We start from the raw sequence: 19,756 nt of genomic DNA, 5'->3' as shown, positions 1-19,756 counted from the left end.
ATCTTTCCAGGAAAGAGCTATTACAATTGAAGGATTTTTCCATGTTAGCTAGAGCAGTGATTGTATTTGAAAATTATTTTTCATTCTTGCTATGGAAGACTTGATTTAGCTGGTATGTGTAAGAAAATTCTTTTGACAGCAGCCCTTTCAATTTTTCTGCCTTGAAGGCACCAGTGTGCAGCTGCATGGATGGTAATCCCATCTGTCCAGTGCAAACTGCGGAAGAGGATCATGCAGAAATGTGGTTAGAACAAGCTTTAGCTGTGGCTGCTGCATGTTTCCACCAGGCAGAGTGCTCAGGGGAGATCAGCAGTACCCTGTGCTGGGCAGTGCTGCTGGGAGAAGGACTGGGGAGGGTGTTTAGGCTGTGCTCAGTGTGGCCGAGAGACCAAGTGTCAGGGGGAAGGTGGTGGCAGGGAGAAAGGATCAGAATCTCCTACAGTTGAGCATTTGCTCCTGGGAACCAATTAAAACTAATTCTAACAAAAAACACCCGAAGCTGAGGATTTCAAAATTGGATTTTATATTAGTAGTTTAGGCATAGTATATTACTAGATCATTTTATCTGGAGGCCACAATGATGAGACGATGCCCTAACAACTGGCTTTGGGGACTGACTGGTAGTGCTGCAGCTGGAGGAACAAGCCCTATACAACAAACGGGATCAGAAGGGATTTTGTGCCCCTAAAAATGCTGCATTTAACTAATGGCTCGGATTTAATCTGCTTCTCACTGCATAAAATAGATGGACATTTTTCTGGCCTTATTTTCCATTAACTGATAACGAAGGGTGGAGGAGAAGTCATAATCCAAATGCCAACAAATGATGTTGCGGGTGGTGTTTGCATTTCGTGTAGATTTGAAAACCTGCTGGCATCCGCGGCCTGAGCTGGGCTGGTCTCTGCCCTTCTGCCCCGGGCAAGCCAGCGGGACGGGAGTCTGCCGGGCCAGAGGAGGCCGCGGAAAGGCTCGGAGGGTCCGTTCACCCCTTCCTCCGGTCATCCATCCCCGGCAGCTGCCCGCGGCCACCCCCGCACCGCCCTGGACACGGGCTCCGCCGAGGAGGGGCCCTCGGTCCGCGCAGCAGGAGCCGGGCGCGGCGGGGGCGGTTCCGGCACCCCCGTGAGGCCGCGCCGGGGGATGCCGCGGTGCGGGACCGAGCCCGGCGCGGCGCGGGGGGCGCGGGCCCGTCCCTTCCGGGGGCGGTGCCGCGGGCGGCGGCCCCAGCCGGGCTGCAGGGAAGCGCCCGCCCCTGCCGCCCCCGGCGCGGTAAGATGGCGGCCGCGGCTCAGGCGCTGAGCGGCACCGGGCTGCTCCTGGCCGCCGCCGCCCTCGCCCTCCTGGCCGTGGCCATCGGCACCGACTCCTGGTACGAGACAGACGCGCGGCGGCACCGCGAGCGCTGCCGCGGCTTCGGCCACAAGCGCAGCGACCCGCCCGGCTCCATGTCGGCGCCCAGCTCGCACCTGCCGCTCCGCGCCCGACCCCCGCGGGCGCTCCTGCCCGGGCGGCCCCCGGCCCCCGCCCCGGCCGCCGCCGCTTCCGCCGCGCTGGACTCGCACTGCGGCCGCCGCTTCAACTCCACCGTGTCGGGGCTCTGGAGGCGCTGCCACCGCGCGGGTTACGAGCCGGACAGCGAGGAGCTCATCCGGAAAGGTGCGGGGGCGGGGGGCGGCGGCGGCCCCGCCGCTGTCCGTGGTGCTGAGCGCGGTGCCGCCGGGGCTGCGGGCGGGGCGGCGGCTGCCGCTGCCGGGGCGAGAGCGGGCCGGCGGGCGGGCGCGGACGGAGCCCGGCGGAGCCGTGGCTCCCTGGCGTGCGGAGAGCGGCCCTGACCCCATCCCGGGTCCTGTACGCCTCCCTCTCTGCTGGAAATGCTGCAGTGCTGGGTGGGACCGCGTCCTCAGAGAGCCCCTTCGGGGGCCCAGTGCAGGGCCTGACTCGGTGGGCGTCCTCCTAACCCTGACGCTTCCTTCTAATTGAGTGCCGAGAAACATGCAGTGTTGTTGATAGCGCTGTGATTTTTGCAGCAAGGTGAAAGGGACCTGTTGTTCCCATTCTAGCATGAGGGAGTTCTCATTGCTGCAGTAGATTGCCAGGCTTTCATGGTGGCAGATGTCACTCAGGGCCCCCGGGGTGAAAGGAGAGAAAGCTATGGATCTTCTACTGTTGTGGCACATGGTACAAAGCCAAGCAGGCCATGAAGTATAAATAAAAGTCCTACATTTGATGGTACAAATAACGTAGTGGGCTGACCCATGAAGTCAATGGGTTATGTATGGTTAATAATAAATAACAGACTTAGTGTTCCAGCAGGTACATATTAGCACAGAGAGAGTAGGAGTTGGGAAAAGTGCTTCCATTGAGGCACAAAATGGAAATGCTATCTTAAGAAAGCGAGAGCAGTTCTTCAGCTTGGCTTCCAACTGTGACGCCAGTCCTGCACAGCAGAGGCTGGATAGACTGGCACTGTGAATCTCAGCTCGTCTTTGTCCCTTCTTTCCAATGCACAGCAGTGACTCTTACTTCTCGAAACTCTAGTGCTGTGTGCCTGGCTTCTTTCTCAATTTATTCTCCTAGGATCCATTTTATGTCATTTCATTTTTATTTCCATGCTGAACTCCTTTCACTAAAAGGGGACTCATTAATTTCTTTCTATTAATTGTGGCTGTCATGTAAAATATTTATCTATTTTTCTGCTTCACATCAAGCAAAATGCTTTCAGCTCCCACTGAGATTAGCTAAGATGGGGGAGCAGGTGGGAAGGATACTAGTTTGGTCTCAGTACTTCTCTTTCTAAGGTATTTTCCCAACACCACAACAAGTCACATAGAGAGGCCAGAGTCGGCATTCTATAAGCAGGCCATTACAGGGTGGTAAATGGTCTTCCTCAGTGTTTGATGGGTAAAATTGAAAGGACTCTAAATCCAAAATGTTTTCTGTCTACTCTGTTTCCTTTTTCCCCCAGCTGTTCTAATAAAAGACCTTGCCTTTCCCTACAAAAAGCATTGCCCCCCTTATATTCTTTGCCTATTAGGTCTGCAGTTGCTACTGTAAAGATTTATGTGTCATCTTACAGAGGGAAATTATTAATAATAGTTCTTGTAGAATCAGATCTTTAAATAGATATGACTCTCTTATCCCTTCTCCTGACCTGCTTTACTAGCAGCCTTTCCTCGTTCCCACTGTGTCTGTCTTTTCTCTGACAACTGTGATTAAGCAGCCTTTTCCAACTGATGGTCAGGTGTGGCTGCATCTGAGCTGTTCTCTGTAGCATGATACCAGATCTGGTGCTTCTGAAAAGGAAAAGCTGGTATTTTTTCCCCTGGTGTGACCTGAAGATTGCTCCTGTGCACTGCTGGAAGTCCTATTCCTCCTCAATTTGCATTAAGTTTTCAGCTAGCTCTTTGGTGATGTGTGATGCCTTTCTTTATTCCTAGTATTCCTTAATCTAGTGAAAGAGGAGTAAATTTTTTCCAACAGTTCTGTGGTAATTTTGGTTTGGGTTTATAGTCTCCATTTTTTTCTAGTCTCTCTGGAATAAGATTTCTTTCCTTTCTGCATCTCTCCTGAATTCTGAATAAATTACTTAAGTCCATAATACACATACTCATAGATAATGCCATAGATTTGTAGTCCATCTAATCTACTGCTATTAATACAAAGCAGTTTCATGGAAACTTGCATACTTGAGCATTGTAGCTAATGATGCATATACAAGCATCCATTTATATATCTGGGATATTTAAAAAAGCAAAATATATTCACTTCATAAATTTAAAAGGAAAAAACTAGTCAGAAAATGTAGTGCAAAACTGAGAGGTGGGAAATGTTTAAATGTAAGATGGGAATGATATGTGAGATTTTTCTTATAATGCAAAATGACTATTTTGGAACTGTGAAAAAATACAGTTTCATTTTAAAAATACAATTGAAAGGAAAAAGAAGGAATGATGTAAAAACCACATGGGGGAAATGGAGATTAGCAAGAAGTAAGAGATAGAAGGCGAAGAACTGAACCATTTGGTGGGGAAACAGAGGATCTCTGTGCACATATGGGAGGTTCTCTGAGTGTAAGAACAGGAGCACTACACGTCATCTTGTAGAGCCTGTGCTATGTGGATTCCACATTCAATAACTGATGCTACAAAAACCATCTGCATGGGCTGTTCTTAAGCAGTGAGGTCCTGCAAGGGTTCATTATATATTGTTTAGGGGTCTTCTCTACCTATTGGTAGAGTAAAAAAGTGTTGCTTACAAAATGGTGACAGTAGAAGATGATGAATGGGGAAAGATCCATTCTAGCAGGCTGCTTTGGATGACTTGGTGGGCTCATTGAACATGTGCTTTAAAATCCCAAAACTGAAGGATTAAAAAATAAAAGGTTCATCACTGTTGATAAACCAGGGATTTTATTGCTTTTCAGGCTTGCTCTGAAAAGTCTCTGGAGTGGGACTGGTACATCTCATATATACTGAGAAGACTTCTTGGTACCACAATGTAGCTGAGAAAGTGAGGAGAGCCACTGGATCCTAAAGCAGAGGAACACACCACTTTGGGGCCATAGTGAGGCCCTTGAGAGAAAACTGCTCAGTCCTGGTGTCTGTACTTCCCATTCTTTCTCACTGATGAGAAGTGGGAAGAGTTACAGGATTGCCTGTGAGGTCTGTAGGGGATCTATTATAGTGACATGTTTAACAAACTTGATCTGTTTGGTCATGGTCCTTGGTAAGTTATGTTCTGTCAGTGGGATCTGTCAGAGTTCTTGTGGTATTTTAAAGAAGGGTTGATTCATTTGATCTGGTGGCCCTTGGGTGACAATGTGGACACAGTGAATGCGTGGCTGTGGTGCTCCTTACAATCCTGGGCAGAAATGGTAGGAAAAGGCCTGGAAGCTTCAATGGCCAATTGGTCCTGGGGCATGAAGGAGGGGAGGGCCAGGCCTCACATGGTATTTAGATGCTAGCTGGCTGTGGCTGCTCATGAGTAGGAGGGAGTCTCTCCCAGCTGTGTGAGAGTTGAACTGCTCTGATACTGGGCCATGTAGCAGAATTGGAAATGACACCCTCCATTTCTTCATAAACCTCTGGCACATTGTGTAAAGAAAACCTGCATGTCTCAAAGCTGGAGACAAAAACTAAACTGAAAATCAGGGTGTGCTAAGCCCGGGATTACAGACTGAATGTATCACAGCAGGGTTGGTGTTTCCTTGTTTCTGGCAGCTTAGGAATAAGGGGCCTGTGCTCTGCCTGGGTATCTGGCTAGTCTAGCAAGCAAACTCTGACCTTTCCCATCCTTCGTCTTCAGCAAGGAGAAAGGACTCATCCAGAGACACTCATGTAAACTCTTCCAAGGGGAACCTGTCTGCAGCTGCAATCCTGAGGGGTAAAAAAAAAACATGTTGAGGATGAGGTGTTAGAAACAATGTTGGCTGTGAGAAGGCACAGGAATGTAGCTGGGCCATGAAAGTGTCACTGTGACACTGCTGGATGCCGTTCATGTTTATTTTTTAATCAAGAAAATTGTACATGCAGTGTGACTTTCACAGTGTTCTGTTAAAGCCCTTAGAAATGCTGACATCAGGCTGTCCATCTAACCTTTTTCTTGGATGTGTGCTTTATGGTTAACTAATGACCTGGAGGAGAAGGAAGCACCTGCCTCCTTCTGTCCTGCATTCCCAATGTACTTGTGTGCCAAAACAGACAACACACACTTGTTGTTCACCACATGACTCTGTTCTATTCAAGCCCTTGCCTGAAGGTAAAAGTTTTAATTTTGGCAGGCTTTCTTATGGTACTTGTCTGAGTGTGTTGTAAAAAAAAGGAAATCACTTTGCTAGCAGGTTTCTGAAATGGAGGGCAGGATGCTGTCCCTATTTTATAGGCTGCAATTTCAGGTATGTAAGGCTCAGATCCAAGGACATACTGGAGTACCTTTGAAACACCTTTTGCTTAACAATAACTTTAGACTGCAATCCTGATTTTGATTTTTACTTTTTTTCTTGAGTACTTAGAGAACAAGGTGTTATATGGCTTTAAATGCAGTCCTGCAGAGTACCTGGTCATATTTGAGTGCATGCCATCTCTTCAAGTGAGACTTAGAGATTCACTCAGAAAATGGTCAACACAGACTAGTGATGGTAAATGCAAAATTGAGGTTCTGAAGGGTGCCTGGGTGCATGTTAAAATTTCCTGGGAGAAAGTGGCTTAGGTATCCAGCTGAGATCACACTCACTACTTCTCCAAGTCCCTGACTCTCTTGCCTGCCTATTTCAACTTTTCTAGAAGATCTGCAGAGAGAGGCCTCCCTTGTTTTGCCTATGGTGGCTCACATTAGAGTGGGTCCAGCCTGTGCTCTCAGGAAAATGGAATCTTGTTGGAAAAAGAGCTTGTGCTGGTGTGATCAAAGGCTGTTACCAAGCCTATGGATTAGAGGTCAGCACTGTTTTAATATAAGGAAGAAAGGATTAGGAGTACAGTTTTTAAACCAGAGGCAGAATGAATTGATATCCAAAAATTTTTAAATAACCAGTTTTGTATGGGAAGGTGGAGAGGTTTTAGTTTTCATTTACGTGTTAAACTCCTGGAATAATAAAGAGCCAATATTTTTCTTAGTGATGTCTTAGCTGAGAAGTCCATAGCTTTGATCATAAGGGATGTATGTCTCTAGTCTTTGCTTTTTCTTTAATGAGCTATAAAAATAGTAATCCTTGCTCTTATTTAAAGTGCTGCTTCATATGTACTACTTTTATGATCAGGAAATGTAAGTGCATAAATAATACTTTTAATGAATGCAGTGCATTATAATCTGAAATCTGATGTCATTAGTTCTATTTACATATTTCTCAACAATCCATGGAAATCGTTGTGTTGCTGCTCATTGCTCAGGCGGCTCCAGAGCCCTGTCCTGAGGCAGGGGCAAGGAGGGAGAGGAGGGAGCCCTGCTCAGCAGGAGAGGGCCCCTGGCTGCAGGTGAAGGGCAGCGCCTCTGTGCACTGTGTGCAGCTGCAAGTGCTCTGTGCTGCTGGGGAAGCAGCAGGGAGCCACAGCAAGGGAAGGGGTGGTGGGAAGCACAGCTGAGAATTGGAGCCCACTTGAAATCACCTTTCAGATCACCTTTCCCTCCCTGGCCTGTTGGCTGGAATTGCCTGGGCCTCTCATATGCAGCTTCTGATCTTGTGAAATGGGGGCTTCCTCTTTGCAGATCCTTGCAGAAACCAGGTCAGTACAGTCCCAGTGAATATGGTTAGAGAACAAAATCATGCTTCTCATTGCTGTGGGAGCCACAGAGAGCTCAGTTCTTCTGGGTTTTGTAGTGTCTTTTGCAAAGCTGATCACTGAATCTGCAGCTCTCTGGTAGTTATTGTTCACCAGCTTAATTGCTCACTGGCCAGTTGATTGTTTTTGAATGGTTCTTCTGCTCTAACATTCTAATAGTGGCAATGGCCTTGTAGCCACTGTTTAAGAGAAACTGTTTCTACTATTTAGCTCTTTTATCTTTCTGGTTGCTCTCTTATACTCCACCATCCATGTTTATTCTCCCCCAATTTCTAAATTAAAAATCCCTTTCAAGAAGAGCACGCTTGTAAGTTCACATTTACGTTTGGGGTACACTTTTCTTTAAGCTATTATGGAAACATAGTATTCTACCTGGATACTACTGTTCCCTGAAATTAAGCAAAGAGCCAATGACTATTGGAGAGAATTCAAAAGATTCTCCTATGCAGTTCACTTTCCAGCGTTCATTCAAAATTTTCAAAGTGTTACAATTCTGTCTTCTTAGAGATGAAGCGGTCCTGTTGGTGCTTGGCCACATTCTTGTCTGCTTAGACATCCCAAAAAAGATCACAGCAGTTCCTCTAGAAAGCTTTTAGACATGTTTTTCCTGACTCTCATTACTGTTTAACTTCAGCTGTTGCTTCTTGGAGAGACACCTGGCTCCTGCTTTGCCAGTGTTTCTTTGTAGGTTCTTTCCCCTCCTAATCCCAAAGCCTTTGAAGTAAACAGCTCTTTTTTGGCTACGTTTGCCCTGTTACTGAAGGAAGGCTTCCCCTGTGCGAGCTCTGCTGGGCTAGCCAGCCCAGCAGCGCGTGCGAGGCCAGGGGGCTTTCCTGCTGTTTCACACCCATGTCTCTTCACAGGAGTCATCCAGCGCTGCACTGCTGTCAAGTACCACTACACCTCCAGCTCTCTGCCTCGCAACTTGCCCATCAACATCACCAACACCATCCGGCAGGACGAGTGGCACGCGCTCCGTAAGTGGCCCTGAGCAGGCTCAGGAATGTTTGCATCGCTGAATGCCCTAACGCAGTGCCAGCTGAGGGCTGGGATCACCTCATCTAAGCATGGCACTGGGCTCTAAGCATAGAGACAGATTGATTAGTGAGGAAGTGCAAGCAGCCAACTGTATGATTGGAAGGGGACGTAGGGTTTGGAGGGGCTTAAAGCTGGGAATTCAGGAATACAGATGTATTTGCAAGGTGTCATCGTATTCTGGATCTGAGCACAGACAGTTCCTAGCTGGCTTACAGCAAAGGTGCTGCATCACTGTATAGATCCCGTTGCAATTTTCTGTGTGCACACCAGTGACCTGATTCAACCCCCTGGTGACCAGTTTTTTTAGGGAACATCTCAGTTTGTCTCTGCACCAGCACTCGGCCCACAAGCTGCCTTACGCCCAAGTCCTTCCCACACGGATAACTGACCTGTAGCCTGTGACTGAGAATGATCTAATCAGGTTTTTTTTGCTCCCACTTCTCTCTGTTTTTTTATTCTATTGCTTACATAATTCAACATAGCCCCTGTCATGTGAGAGTCAGTGCCAAGGAAATCCTAGTTGAGCTGGAGACTGAACTAGGAGGAGACAAGAACGGCAATTTTACTATGGAAAGCAAAGTGCTGTTCATGACACTGGTACCCAAGCTTTTTTTTAGAGCTTGTTACTGGAGTTGTTCCCATAATACTGTATTGATCTGCTGTCTGCTTCTGTCCTCCCACTATTCCTCTTTTCAGTTCACACTGTGTGCCTCCCATGCACTAATCCTTTAGTCCTCTCCAGTGTCCTCTCTTGCTTCTTCTATTTTCAGCAGAAAATTTTCCCCCCCAACAAACTGTCCCAAAGAAAGATGTCACAGCAAAAAAAAAAAAAAAAAAAAAAAAAAAAAAAGAAAAGAAAAGAAGAAAAAAAAAAAAAAAAAGAAAACCCCTTGCAGTACTAACATGAGTTTGTGATGTACCCCTTCTGTCCCATGCTGGGGAGTATTTGGCTGATACTGGATAGAAATGCTCTCCAGTTATACAGTGTGCAGCACAATGGAGCCATTTTAGATGCATTCCCTTAGTTTCGGTGTAATGGGCAAACTACCTCAAAGAAGCTATGGGAGAAGTCCATGGTTGAAATATAAACTTTAGAACCAGTAAATCCACATCTGGCCTCTGCACTGGCTGTTTTCTCTAGGTACTGCCATCTTCATGTCTTTTGTCTTCCTTTCCCTTCAGATCTGCGGAGGATGACAGCTGGCTTCATTGGCATGGCCGTCTCCATCATTCTGTTTGGGTGGATCATTGGTGTGCTGGGCTGCTGCAAACAGCAGGAGCTCATGCAGTACGTGGCTGGGCTGCTCTTCCTAATGGGAGGTGAGAGCCTTTTGCTTCTGCTCCTCAAGTCACCACATTCAGTATTGCTGCCTTGTAAAAATAAAAGTAACGTCAGCCCACCGCAACTACATGAAGCAGTTTCTTAGTGCAGCAAAATGTCAGCCCAGTGCAGTTACTACTTCCAGCACTGGGCAGGACCTGTGCTTGTGTGGGTGCTGCATGTTTCTTAGTAGACCCTAATGTGTGTATGAGCCTTCTGCTCTAGAGGGCTGGTGTGCAGCACGGGGGCCATGTGCACAATAGTACAGTCCTCTGGCTTGCTCCAAGTGTGCAGCCTGTGGCTCCTGTCAGCTCAGCCCAGTTTTCCCTAGGAATCATAACAAACAAACATAAGTTAATGTGGAGCACCTTTCTGGTACTCAAAGATGCTTAGATCTTCGTGTAATGATGAAGTCCAAACCAGCCAAGCCTGGGAGGACATTGGCCCAGTGATAAGGATGTGAGCTCAGTGCTTCCATCTGTTTGTCCTGGGTGGGAGCAGCCTTTCTGTATGACCAAAGTTTTTTCTGAACTTTGGTTTTTCAGCTTGAAAATGGGCAGTATAGACCTGGAGTCTAGTGTAGTACTGTATATTAAACGTATTGGAGTGCCTTGTGTCTTCTTAGGCTTTTTCTCCTCTATACAGGTGTTCAATGAATGTGTAGCAGATGACAAAAATCTGGGCAAGCTTTGTGGGCCTAGGGTACAGCTGGCAGAAATGTGGGTGCTCCTAGTGGAAACCAAAAAGTGCTGCACTTTGCAGCCCTGGGATTCAGTGAGCTAATTACCTTTCATAAGAGAAACTGGCCAAGTACTGTCTGGAACCTGATGACATTAGACACTGGAAATAGTCTCAGGAGAATCAAAGCATGATGACCTATGACTGAGCTCAAAATTGCAATGAAAGGTGCTAAGGTAGTACTGGTTATTTGTAAAGCAAGGTATCCTGTAGTCCTACATGTTTTCCCTTCTTTTTTTTTTTTGTTTTTTTTTTTTTTTTTTTTTGTTTTGTTTGTTTTGTTTTTCTCTGCCTTATAAGGAGAGTGGCCAGTATGACTGCAGAAAAAACCCCAAGGGTAATTCTTGATTTTGAAAATGCATGACTTTGAAAATACTGAGGGAAAAACCAGAGCATAATTAACCTGTCTGAGGGCAGTGTAGAACCCTCTTGCTTTTCTCCTGCAGGTACTTGCTGTATCATTTCACTCTGCACATGCGTAGCTGGGATCAATTTTGAGCTATCCCGCTATCCTCGCTACGTCTACGGGCTGCCAGAGGACATCAGTCATGGCTATGGCTGGTCCATGTTCTGTGCCTGGGGGGGCCTGGGCCTCACCCTGCTGGCTGGGTTCCTCTGCACTTTGGCCCCATCACTCAACACCTCCCGGGCATCTGTACAAAAACCCAGACAAGAAAATGGGGCCGTGTGACCCCAGAGAATGAGGAGAGACTCTGGGAAGCGCAGCCTGGGCAGAGCTGTGGGTTAACACCAGGAAGAGGTGGCATGTCAGCGTGTGGGGAGCAGTGCCAGAGCTGTCGGAATGCCAGCCCATGGGACGCTGCTACAGCCTCCAGTCGCAGACACGGACATTGCAAGTAACTCCAGGTCTGAATTATTGGCAACTTGATCATTGATGGTTTAAGGGGGACAGTTCTTTCAATTTGTTTTTCTTCTGTTTACAAGGGATTAAGTCCAAGATTGTGTCTTTTTTTGTGCTGTTTTTTGAACTGTACCTCCATGGTCCTGTTATTGTCCAGTTGTAAGGGATGTTTACGCACCAACTCTATTGCTGCAGGTCTGTGTAATTCAGACCCAATTTAGGGCAAGGAGCTAAGTGAAGTTGGCTTGAACACTTTTGCAACAGGCATGTCTTGTGTTGGCTCAGGCCATCCTTCCCCAAAAGAACCTTGATCTAAGCTGAGGTTTAGGCCAAAGAATTAGCCCATTCTTAGTATTAATTTATTTAAATCAGAAACCTGTGCTATTCCATGCTGTGGATTCAGCTATTTACTCACTACTCAAACTGTTTCCAAAAGGAGCTAGCTGTAACTGAGCAGCAAGACTCCAAGAAAACTCTTACAGATTCTGGGAAAGCAGAGGAAAGTTTTTCTCAGCTTCTTACACAGTGAAGGTTATTCATCTGGCTAACATACCCTTGTTTTAATGGGGAGATGTACGCAACATGCAGCTTTTAACTATTCCACCAGAGGTACGTTTTTCAAAATGTGTCATAATTTGAGCTGCCAGGATCAACTTTCACTTCTGAACTAACTTCTGGGTGCAACTCCTGCTCTGTGAAAGGAGATGAGTAATTCTCCCTGAGCTCAAATAACAGTACTGCTAAAATAGCAGATGTACAGCCCCATCTAGCATTAGTGTCCAAAGGAACCACAGTGTATTTTCCTCAGGAACGCGTGGCTTCTGCCCCTTCCACTGTCAAATGCCCTGAGCGCAGCGTGTCAAGAACACGCGTGTTCTGCTGGAACAAGATCCCTCTCCAAAATGAGCACTAAGGACTTGGTACCAGCACAAGTACTAGGGCTAACTCAGGAACATCAGCCAAAGTACTTTGGAGTGCATTTTTCTTTCATCCATCTATTCCTTTTTTTCTTCTTACATCCCCGCCCCTCTCCCAAGTGTCCAAAAACTGCACAGGTAAAGATGAGATGGCCAGCATTTGGAGATGTTTACATTGTATTTAAAATACAATACAGTGGCATGTAAGATACTTAATGCTAAAGTCAGTGTATTTATGAAAAGTGTAATTTTTAAATGGAAGTTGTAATTCTCAACTGGCATTAAAAGTACTGAAAGACTTGCTCGGTGGATGAAACCTCGAATTCTTTATGACTAATGACCTGACTGATTCCCCAGAGAGCTCACATACACATACCAGCAACAGTGTTAAAGCTTCAGGAGTTAAGTTCACATGACAAAGTTCAAACATCATTCATGTGTGAATTATGTTCACCCTTGCAACGTGAGTGTTCAAGTTTCCAACTCTAACCATGCTGCAGGCTGTTCACTGGCTGTGCAGGCAAGAGCCAGGGATGCTGTCTGAGGTGCAGGTCATCAGTGTCACAGTACACTTACTGCAGTACAGTCTCCTGGTCCTCATGAGGAAGTATCAGAGCAGGGTTTAATCAGTGGTAATTGGAGGAGGGTCCAAAGGCAGCATGGTGGGCACAGTGCACAGGAGGCTTTTAGCCTGCCTTTACACAGATGTAGAACCACCAAGCAAGGGCGACAGCCCCAACACATCAGGGATTTGTTTTTAAAGGGAAAAAATGCTTTATTTTTTCCAGACAGAAAGTATTACAGTCCAGTCTATTCATGTCCTCTGCCAAGGCGACAACCTTGACTGGGCAGGGATCAGGCATAGTACTGCAGATTGGCTTTTTTCTTTGCTTGAACCTCCAGGATTCCTTCCATGTAGTCCTCGTGGGTGAGCTCTGTAGCTCCACGGCGGAGGGCAATCATCCCCTGCCCAACGAGACAGTATTTAGAGAGGGAATGCGTGCACCACACCAGTTCCAAATAGCTGCTCCATTCTAGCTTTCACATTCCCTCCCATCAGTGCTATTCCTATGGAGGAATACTTACCGCTTCGACACACACAGCCTTGCACTGGGCTCCATTGAAATCATCTGTGCAGCGAGCCAGTTCCTCATAGTTCACATCAGGGCTAATATGAGCAAATGGGAAAAAAGTCTGAGAACACGTAGCAAATAGAAAAAGCAATGTAGGGAGTTTCCTCAGCCCCACAGTGAGCTCCCAACAAGTGACTGCCAACCACTTCTCAGCCCTGAGGTACCATCGTAAGTGACAAAAAGAGCCCCAGAAGGCCATACCTGACATTCATTTTGCGTGAATGAATCTGCATAATTCTGGCTCTGGCCTCTTCATTAGGCATTGGGAACTCAATCTTCCGATCTAATCGTCCAGAGCGGAGCAAAGCTGGGTCCAAGATATCAACCCGGTTGGTTGCAGCGATCACCTAAGTAGAAGTAGGATCATCAGTGGGAGCACCTGGAAGACAGGCCTCTTCTCCCCAAAGATTCACCAAGCTTCTTCCCTGGACATTGTTTTCCATCCCCTGATAGAATGCCCTGGACCTCAGCAGCACTCCCTGCTAGCTCCCAACCTTGACTTGTGTGTTGGGCTGGAAACCATCGAGTTGATTAAGCAGCTCCAGCATGGTCCTCTGCACCTCCCGGTCACCGGCCTTCTCACTATCAAACCTGAGGGGAAACAAGAGTAAAACCATCAGTATGAAGCTGACCACCCTGTCCCTATGTTTTTAATCACATCAAAACACAGAATTACTGTAGTTCACGCTCCTTGGCTGAGGTGTTCCAAATTTTTCCTTGAAACTACAGTTCTACTATGATGAGGACTGCAACTAGAATAACTGTCAGCAGCATCTAAGACTTACTTAGTCCTTACAGCTGAATGGGGCTTATGCTGTCCAAGCCTACGCAGTAAATGAGGGAGAACATCTCCAGGTACCTGCTGCAGTGATCAGAAAATAGTTTTATACAGCAGGAGGCTATCAGACAGATCCCAAGTCTAACAAACTTTGCTCCTGAGCCCAAGGATTGTGGCAACTGCTATCCATCTGTGACTTTGTTCACACTCTCTTTCTGAGTAAGTCATGCTTTAAAAGGCTCTGCTTACATACACAGGCAAAGGAGGCTGCTAGGCAGCTCCCAAGAACTCTACAACATGGACTACAGCTCACCTTTTAGTGCCAATGGCATCCAGTTCATCAATAAAGATGATGGAAGGAGCTTTTTCCTTTGCGAGAGCAAAAGCGTCGCGTACCAGCTTCGCTCCATCGCCAATGAACATCTGCACAAGCTGTGGACCTGCCAGCTTCAGGAACGTGGCCTGGGAGGTGAAAGAGAATCAATCCTAGGCCTCATTTCACAATAGGGCCACTTCTGAGTACTATAAGAAGCTGTTAATAAAAACAAGCAAGGAAGCAAATAGACAGGAAAATCCCAGCCTTTGTAACACCAATTTGTGTGTATGACCCTCTTCCCCTGGAGGTGTTCTTACTCTTTGTCAGGTACTATTCTACTATTCTCTTTGTCAGGTACTATTTCACAGGTTCCTTTTACCTTGGTCTGGGCAGCACATGCTCGAGCTAGAAGTGTCTTCCCTGTTCCTGGAGGCCCATACATAAGGACTCCTTTGGGTGGCTGTATACCCAAATTTTCAAATTTCTCCTTATGATTCATCGGCAGGACAATGGCCTCCACGAGCTACAACAAGAGAAAAATATTAATACATAAACCCATTCTTCTCCACAGATCCAGGCTGCCTGCTTTTGAGTTGGAAGTTAAAAGAGGCTGTCCACAGTCACAGCAGAAACTATACATAAAGTATCACCTCTTGGATTTGTTTATCCAGCCCCCCGATGTCACTGTACTGCTCGGTGGGCCTCTCATCCACCTCCATGGCCTTCACTCGTGAATCATACTCAGTAGGCAGAGTCTCCAGGATCAAGTAAGAGTCTTTGTTCACCCCCTGTAAACACAAGTCCTTTGCTTTTAACAGGTTCCCTCAGATAGCACTTAATAAACATGCAATCAAAGCTGATTAACTAAACCTCAAGGATGCAGGAATAACCAGCTTTGACACAGGCATTCATCAAATCACCCAGCTTGGCAGAGTGGACAATGCCACAGTCACATTTTAAACAAGTGGTCCAGTTTATTTACAATAAAAAGACAGGGTTTAAAAAACTTACTAAGTGGTCTCTAAGCTTTCAGCACCTAATTGTATGTATAAAAGACACACACCCCAAACTGCTTTTCTTTACTACAAACAGTAGTAACTGAGCCCATAATACCTATCTATGAAAATTGTAGTAGAGAATGATCTTGGGGAAATCTGGACAGATTTGTCTTCTTTCTTAAAGGTAAGACATACGCAATTTTCTGGCCACCATCATATCCAACTATCACAATAGAATCACTCACCACCAGATCTCCAGGCTTCAACTTCTCAGCATCAACCAACCCAATAACAGGCAGGAAATATGTCTGTAAAAAAGAAATCAAAGTGAGCAAAACCAGATGTACTGAGAGAAGATCCTCTGCATCACTCCTCACATCGGGTTGGGCACATGGCTCTTACCTGACGTGTAGAGGTCTTGATCACAGCACACTTGCCCTTTCTCTGGGAATCCAGGTCAATGTTTGCTCCATCCTCCTCCTGGTCATTTGGGTCAACATCCAGCAGCTGAAAACCAGGGTGAAAGAGTTCAAAACAATGTAACCAGGCTAGCAGGATGATCCCAGGATTAATGCTTCTAACATACATGCAGTAGAAGAAATAAAACTTTTCATCATCCATCAGGAGTAGAATCCTGAAAGCATTAAAGCCCTCCTGTAAAAATTGATTTCTTCCTTTCCTTATGAAGCAGCATGCAATAGTGCATAGAAAGATGTTACAAAATTCAGAACAAAGTAGTAGCTAATGGCACTGATTCCTTCTCCCGTACAGCAGCTCACATTAAGGCTTAGCTCATTAAGTTTTTAAACAGTAGTACAAAGCAACCCCATTTTTAATAGCAAACTATGAGCATTCTTTTTCCTATTATCAGAATTACTGAACTACAAAAGGAATGTGATAAAGTAACAGAGCCGTGGCATTTCATTTGCTGTTTCACAAGTTACAGAGAGCATGTGTCCAATTTCAGATGCTCAAATTTACACTCAGAAGAGCTGTGCCACCCTCTGATGGTTGTTAAGTACAGATGAACAGTACCCAAAGCCTAAAGAATGACCCAGAGAACAAGTGGGCAAGAAACGTGCACTTCCAGGTCACAAATAAAACCAACAGAAAACCCTGAAAGTCCTGGCTCTGGCAGCATTGGTAGTCTGAGAATACTCCAGGTCTTGAATCCCTGATGAGCTCCCTGCCTTTCTCCCTGCCACTATAAATTGCACACACTTCCCATATCACTACGTAAAAGCCCACCACCCTCACCTCAATGACATTGGAGACAAGGTATGGCAGGGTTTTGTTCACTTTGATCTTTTCACTGTTTTCTTTGATCTTGTCTTTCATGGCCTGAAGCTCGTGGGTCACTCTCAGTACCTCACTCTTCATGATCTGCAATTGGTACACAGAAGAAAGAAAAAGGAATAGTGTCAGAAAACTGAGGCGAGATAAAATTAATAGGTTGTTCCAAAAGCAAACCCTTACAGAAATCTAAGTCTGAAGAATAAAGGGAAATGTAATATATAAAAAAAAGCAAAACCAGCAAATTAGCCAAAATTTGCTAGGAATCAAGGCTATACAGTCCATTCTGGTCTCTAACTAATCAATAACCCCAAATAATTTCTTCCCAGTGTCACCTGGTAGCCTCAGCCTAATCAATACAGCCCAGATATGATTTGGTTTGGATGTGATCTTTTAATAAATATAGATACAAAAGTAACTACATACACACACCTATTTCATTATGTTTTGCAAGGTGGTTGGAACTAGGTGATCTTTAAGGTCCTTTGCAACACAAAGCATTCTATGATTCAGCCTGGAGAAGAGAGGGCTCCAGGAAGACCTCATGGTGGCCTTTCACAGCATTTAAAGCTGTCTTGTAAGAAAGATGGGCACAGACATTTTAGTAAGACCTGTTACAACAGGACAAGAGGGTAAATTTACACTTGATATAAGATTTCTTAATAGTAAGGATAGTAAAACACTGCAACAGGGTGCCCAGAAATATGGTGGTTGGCCCATCACTGGAAACATTCAAGACCAGGTTGGACAGGGCTCTGAGTAACCTGGTCTAGTTAAAGATGTCCCTGCTCACAGCAGGAGTTGGCCTTTAAAAGTCCCTTCCAACACAAACTATGCTATGATTGTACTAACTGTAAGAAAAAACCTCTAGCAAAAAAAGTTCTGTACTCCCCATCCAACAGTGAGTACATTCACACCCAACACAGGTGTCTGCAGTGCTGTCTGGCTGACACTGGCAGGCCTCGTCCTCCCTTTCCTGGTGTGCCAACACACACTTTGTGATCCCCACTGAAGTGACTGGGGCACCAAGACATCTCAGGAGACCTGCTCACACCTGAACTGGTGTGTGTGAGTCTGTTCAGTGGGGAAATCCACTCTGCACTAAGAAACCATCTTTTTAAAAGTCTTTATGTCTAAGCGTAATACTGTGCTGTAACACATTCACAGGACAGAACTGTAACAGGAGCCAATACAGAATCTGTGAAATAAAAATGCAAAAAAAAATAATAAATTTGATTTAATAAAACAGCCTAGAATATATTAAAGGAAAACTGCCTGAAGTGTTCTTACAAATATTTTGCAATTATAATGCTCTTACTATGAAATGAAGAAGGCTACTTTTACTCCTTACTGTATTCTGAAGTTTAAAAATAAGACACAGATTTCCCTTTACTGTCTTTAAAGAATAATAAAGTACATTAGTAAGTCAGAATTACTTGTGGAGCCTGAAGCAGTATAGGATGAAGTTACCCTATACAATTTATGAAATATTTTATGTCAATAATGCTAACACTGGGCAGCAAACATTCTAAATTTGTAAGTGCTCTTTTATGCAAAACATGTCTATCACAAGACAGGTCTATATGCTTAACATCTCCGTGAATGAAGCAAGAGGATGGAATGTTTTCCCCTCCTGTTTGCAGATGACACCAAATTGGGGGCATAGGCTCGGCGTTCAAAGGCAGAGCTGCCACACAGAAATCTTGCAAAAAACGAGGACACATGTAAAGCCCCGCAGCGGGGAGGGAAGTGCCCCTTGCAGTGACACATGCTGGTGACTGTCTGGCTGAGGAATGGACCTGGGGGTCTCCATAAGACAATAAACTGAACAGGAGCCAGCAATGTGCCCTGACAGCAAGGGTGGCAAACGGCATCCTGGGCTGTACTATCAGGACTGCAGGCAGTAGATGGAGAGAAGTGTTGAGTCCTCTCTATTCAGTACTTTTAGATCCTAGCTAGAGCACTCAGTCCAGTTTTGGTGTCCCCCCCCACAGAGCAAAGACATTGATAAACTGGACTGAGTTCAGCATAGGGCCACTAAGATGGCTGGGGCTGGAGCATGGGCCCCTCTGAGGGAGGTGGGTTTGTTCAGCTGGAGAACAGAACAGCTGGGGAAGGAGGCATCAGAGACTGAACCAGACACTTCACAGGAATACACAATGGGCAGATGAAATAACAAAGACTGAAACAGGTGCGGCTCAGACTGCAGCAAAGCAAATCTTTATCATCACGAGGCCTGTCAAGCAGCAGCACTGAACACCCTGCAAAGCGGTGCACTATGTGTCTTTAAAGGCTTTCAAGATCCAACCGGATCAAGCTCTGAGTAGCCTGAGTTATGGCTGATCCCGCTTTGAGAAGGTGTTTGGCCTGGAGGTCTGCTCAAGTCCCTTCCAACCTAAATTACCCAAAGATCCTACCCGACTCAGGCCACAGAACAGACTTCCCCCTCCCCTCTGCCTGTGTAACTTTAGCTAAAGCACCCATGGCTGCGTCGAACAGCCGCCCCCTCAGCTTCCTCGGGTCGATGCTCTTCCAGGGATTCTTCCCTACCTTCGCGGTTCAGTATTCCTCATGCTAACCCGCCCGCCCCGAACAAAAGCAGCACAGAGCTCCCGGGAGGGCGGCCCGGCCCGGCCCGGCTCCGCTCTCCGGCCCGGCGCGGCCCCCGCCGCTACCTTGATCTCGCTGTCGAGGAGGCGGGTGCGCTGCACGATCTCCTCCGTGGACATCTTCAGCACCTCCTCGCCGACACCGTCCTGCGGGGCACAACGGCAGCGTTACCGTCAGCCCGGCCCGCGGCTCGCCCCGGTCCCGCCGCCCCCGGCCCGGCCCTGGCCCCGGCCCCTCACCTCCGACTCATCCCACACCGACGCCATCTTTCCGCCGGCCCGCGGGAGCGCGCACGGCGCGGCGGGTTCGGCGCGGCAGATTCCGCACTGCGGTTCCCGGCGGCGCGGGGCGGGGGCAGCGCCACGGGCGGGACGTGCGGCCCGGGGGTTCCGCGCACCCTCCCCTGCCCCGGCGCTGCCGCCGCCTCCCCGATCGCGGCCCCCGCCGCCCGCGGCCGTGCCGAATCTGCCGGCGGGGC

At 46.8% G+C, this 19,756-nt stretch overlaps 2 protein-coding genes across 2 annotated transcripts; one reads left to right on the top strand and one right to left on the bottom strand.

The window, feature by feature from the left end:
* The first annotated feature begins 1,266 nt into the window (after window positions 1–1,266).
* On the top strand, window positions 1,267–12,452 carry LOC134419539 (transmembrane protein 178B-like). Its single transcript, XM_063158893.1, has 4 exons — window positions 1,267–1,656; window positions 8,138–8,251; window positions 9,495–9,632; window positions 10,818–12,452. Exons 1-4 carry the CDS (start codon window positions 1,275–1,277, stop codon window positions 11,060–11,062), a joined length of 879 nt encoding a protein of 292 aa, XP_063014963.1. The 5' UTR covers window positions 1,267–1,274; the 3' UTR covers window positions 11,063–12,452.
* Window positions 12,453–12,900: 448 nt separating this feature from the next.
* PSMC3 (proteasome 26S subunit, ATPase 3) lies at window positions 12,901–19,614 on the bottom strand. The gene is made up of 12 exons (XM_063158892.1): window positions 19,518–19,614; window positions 19,344–19,424; window positions 16,633–16,758; window positions 15,778–15,882; window positions 15,621–15,683; window positions 15,028–15,165; window positions 14,757–14,900; window positions 14,375–14,523; window positions 13,778–13,874; window positions 13,485–13,630; window positions 13,237–13,318; window positions 12,901–13,116 (listed from the first exon to the last, which is right to left on the bottom strand). The coding sequence occupies exons 1-12, from the start codon at window positions 19,542–19,544 to the stop codon at window positions 13,006–13,008; spliced, it is 1,269 nt and encodes a 422-aa protein (XP_063014962.1). The 5' UTR covers window positions 19,545–19,614; the 3' UTR covers window positions 12,901–13,005.
* Window positions 19,615–19,756: the final 142 nt, after the last annotated feature.

This window comes from Melospiza melodia, chromosome 6 (assembly GCF_035770615.1).
Source record: "Melospiza melodia melodia isolate bMelMel2 chromosome 6, bMelMel2.pri, whole genome shotgun sequence".
NCBI lineage: Eukaryota > Metazoa > Chordata > Aves > Passeriformes > Passerellidae > Melospiza > Melospiza melodia.
The sequence above is the reverse complement of the archived record's forward strand: the minus strand, read 5'-3'. Positions and strand labels throughout refer to the sequence as shown.

Excerpts from the sequence above, each read along its gene's own strand:
- PSMC3 (XM_063158892.1), bottom strand. The coding sequence starts at position 19,544 with ATGGCGTCGGTGTGGGATGAGTCGGAG. Across the intron at positions 15,684-15,777 it reads TCAAGACCTCTACACGTCAG|ACATATTTCCTGCCTGTTAT; the intron begins GTAAGAGCCATG and ends TCTTTTTTACAG. Across the intron at positions 14,524-14,756 it reads CATGTGCTGCCCAGACCAAG|GCCACGTTCCTGAAGCTGGC; the intron begins GTAAAAGGAACC and ends TTCACCTCCCAG.
- LOC134419539 (XM_063158893.1), top strand. The coding sequence starts at position 1,275 with ATGGCGGCCGCGGCTCAGGCGCTGAGCGGCACCGGGCTGCTCCTGGCC. Across the intron at positions 1,657-8,137 it reads CGAGGAGCTCATCCGGAAAG|GAGTCATCCAGCGCTGCACT; the intron begins GTGCGGGGGCGG and ends GTCTCTTCACAG. Across the intron at positions 9,633-10,817 it reads GCTGCTCTTCCTAATGGGAG|GTACTTGCTGTATCATTTCA; the intron begins GTGAGAGCCTTT and ends TTTCTCCTGCAG.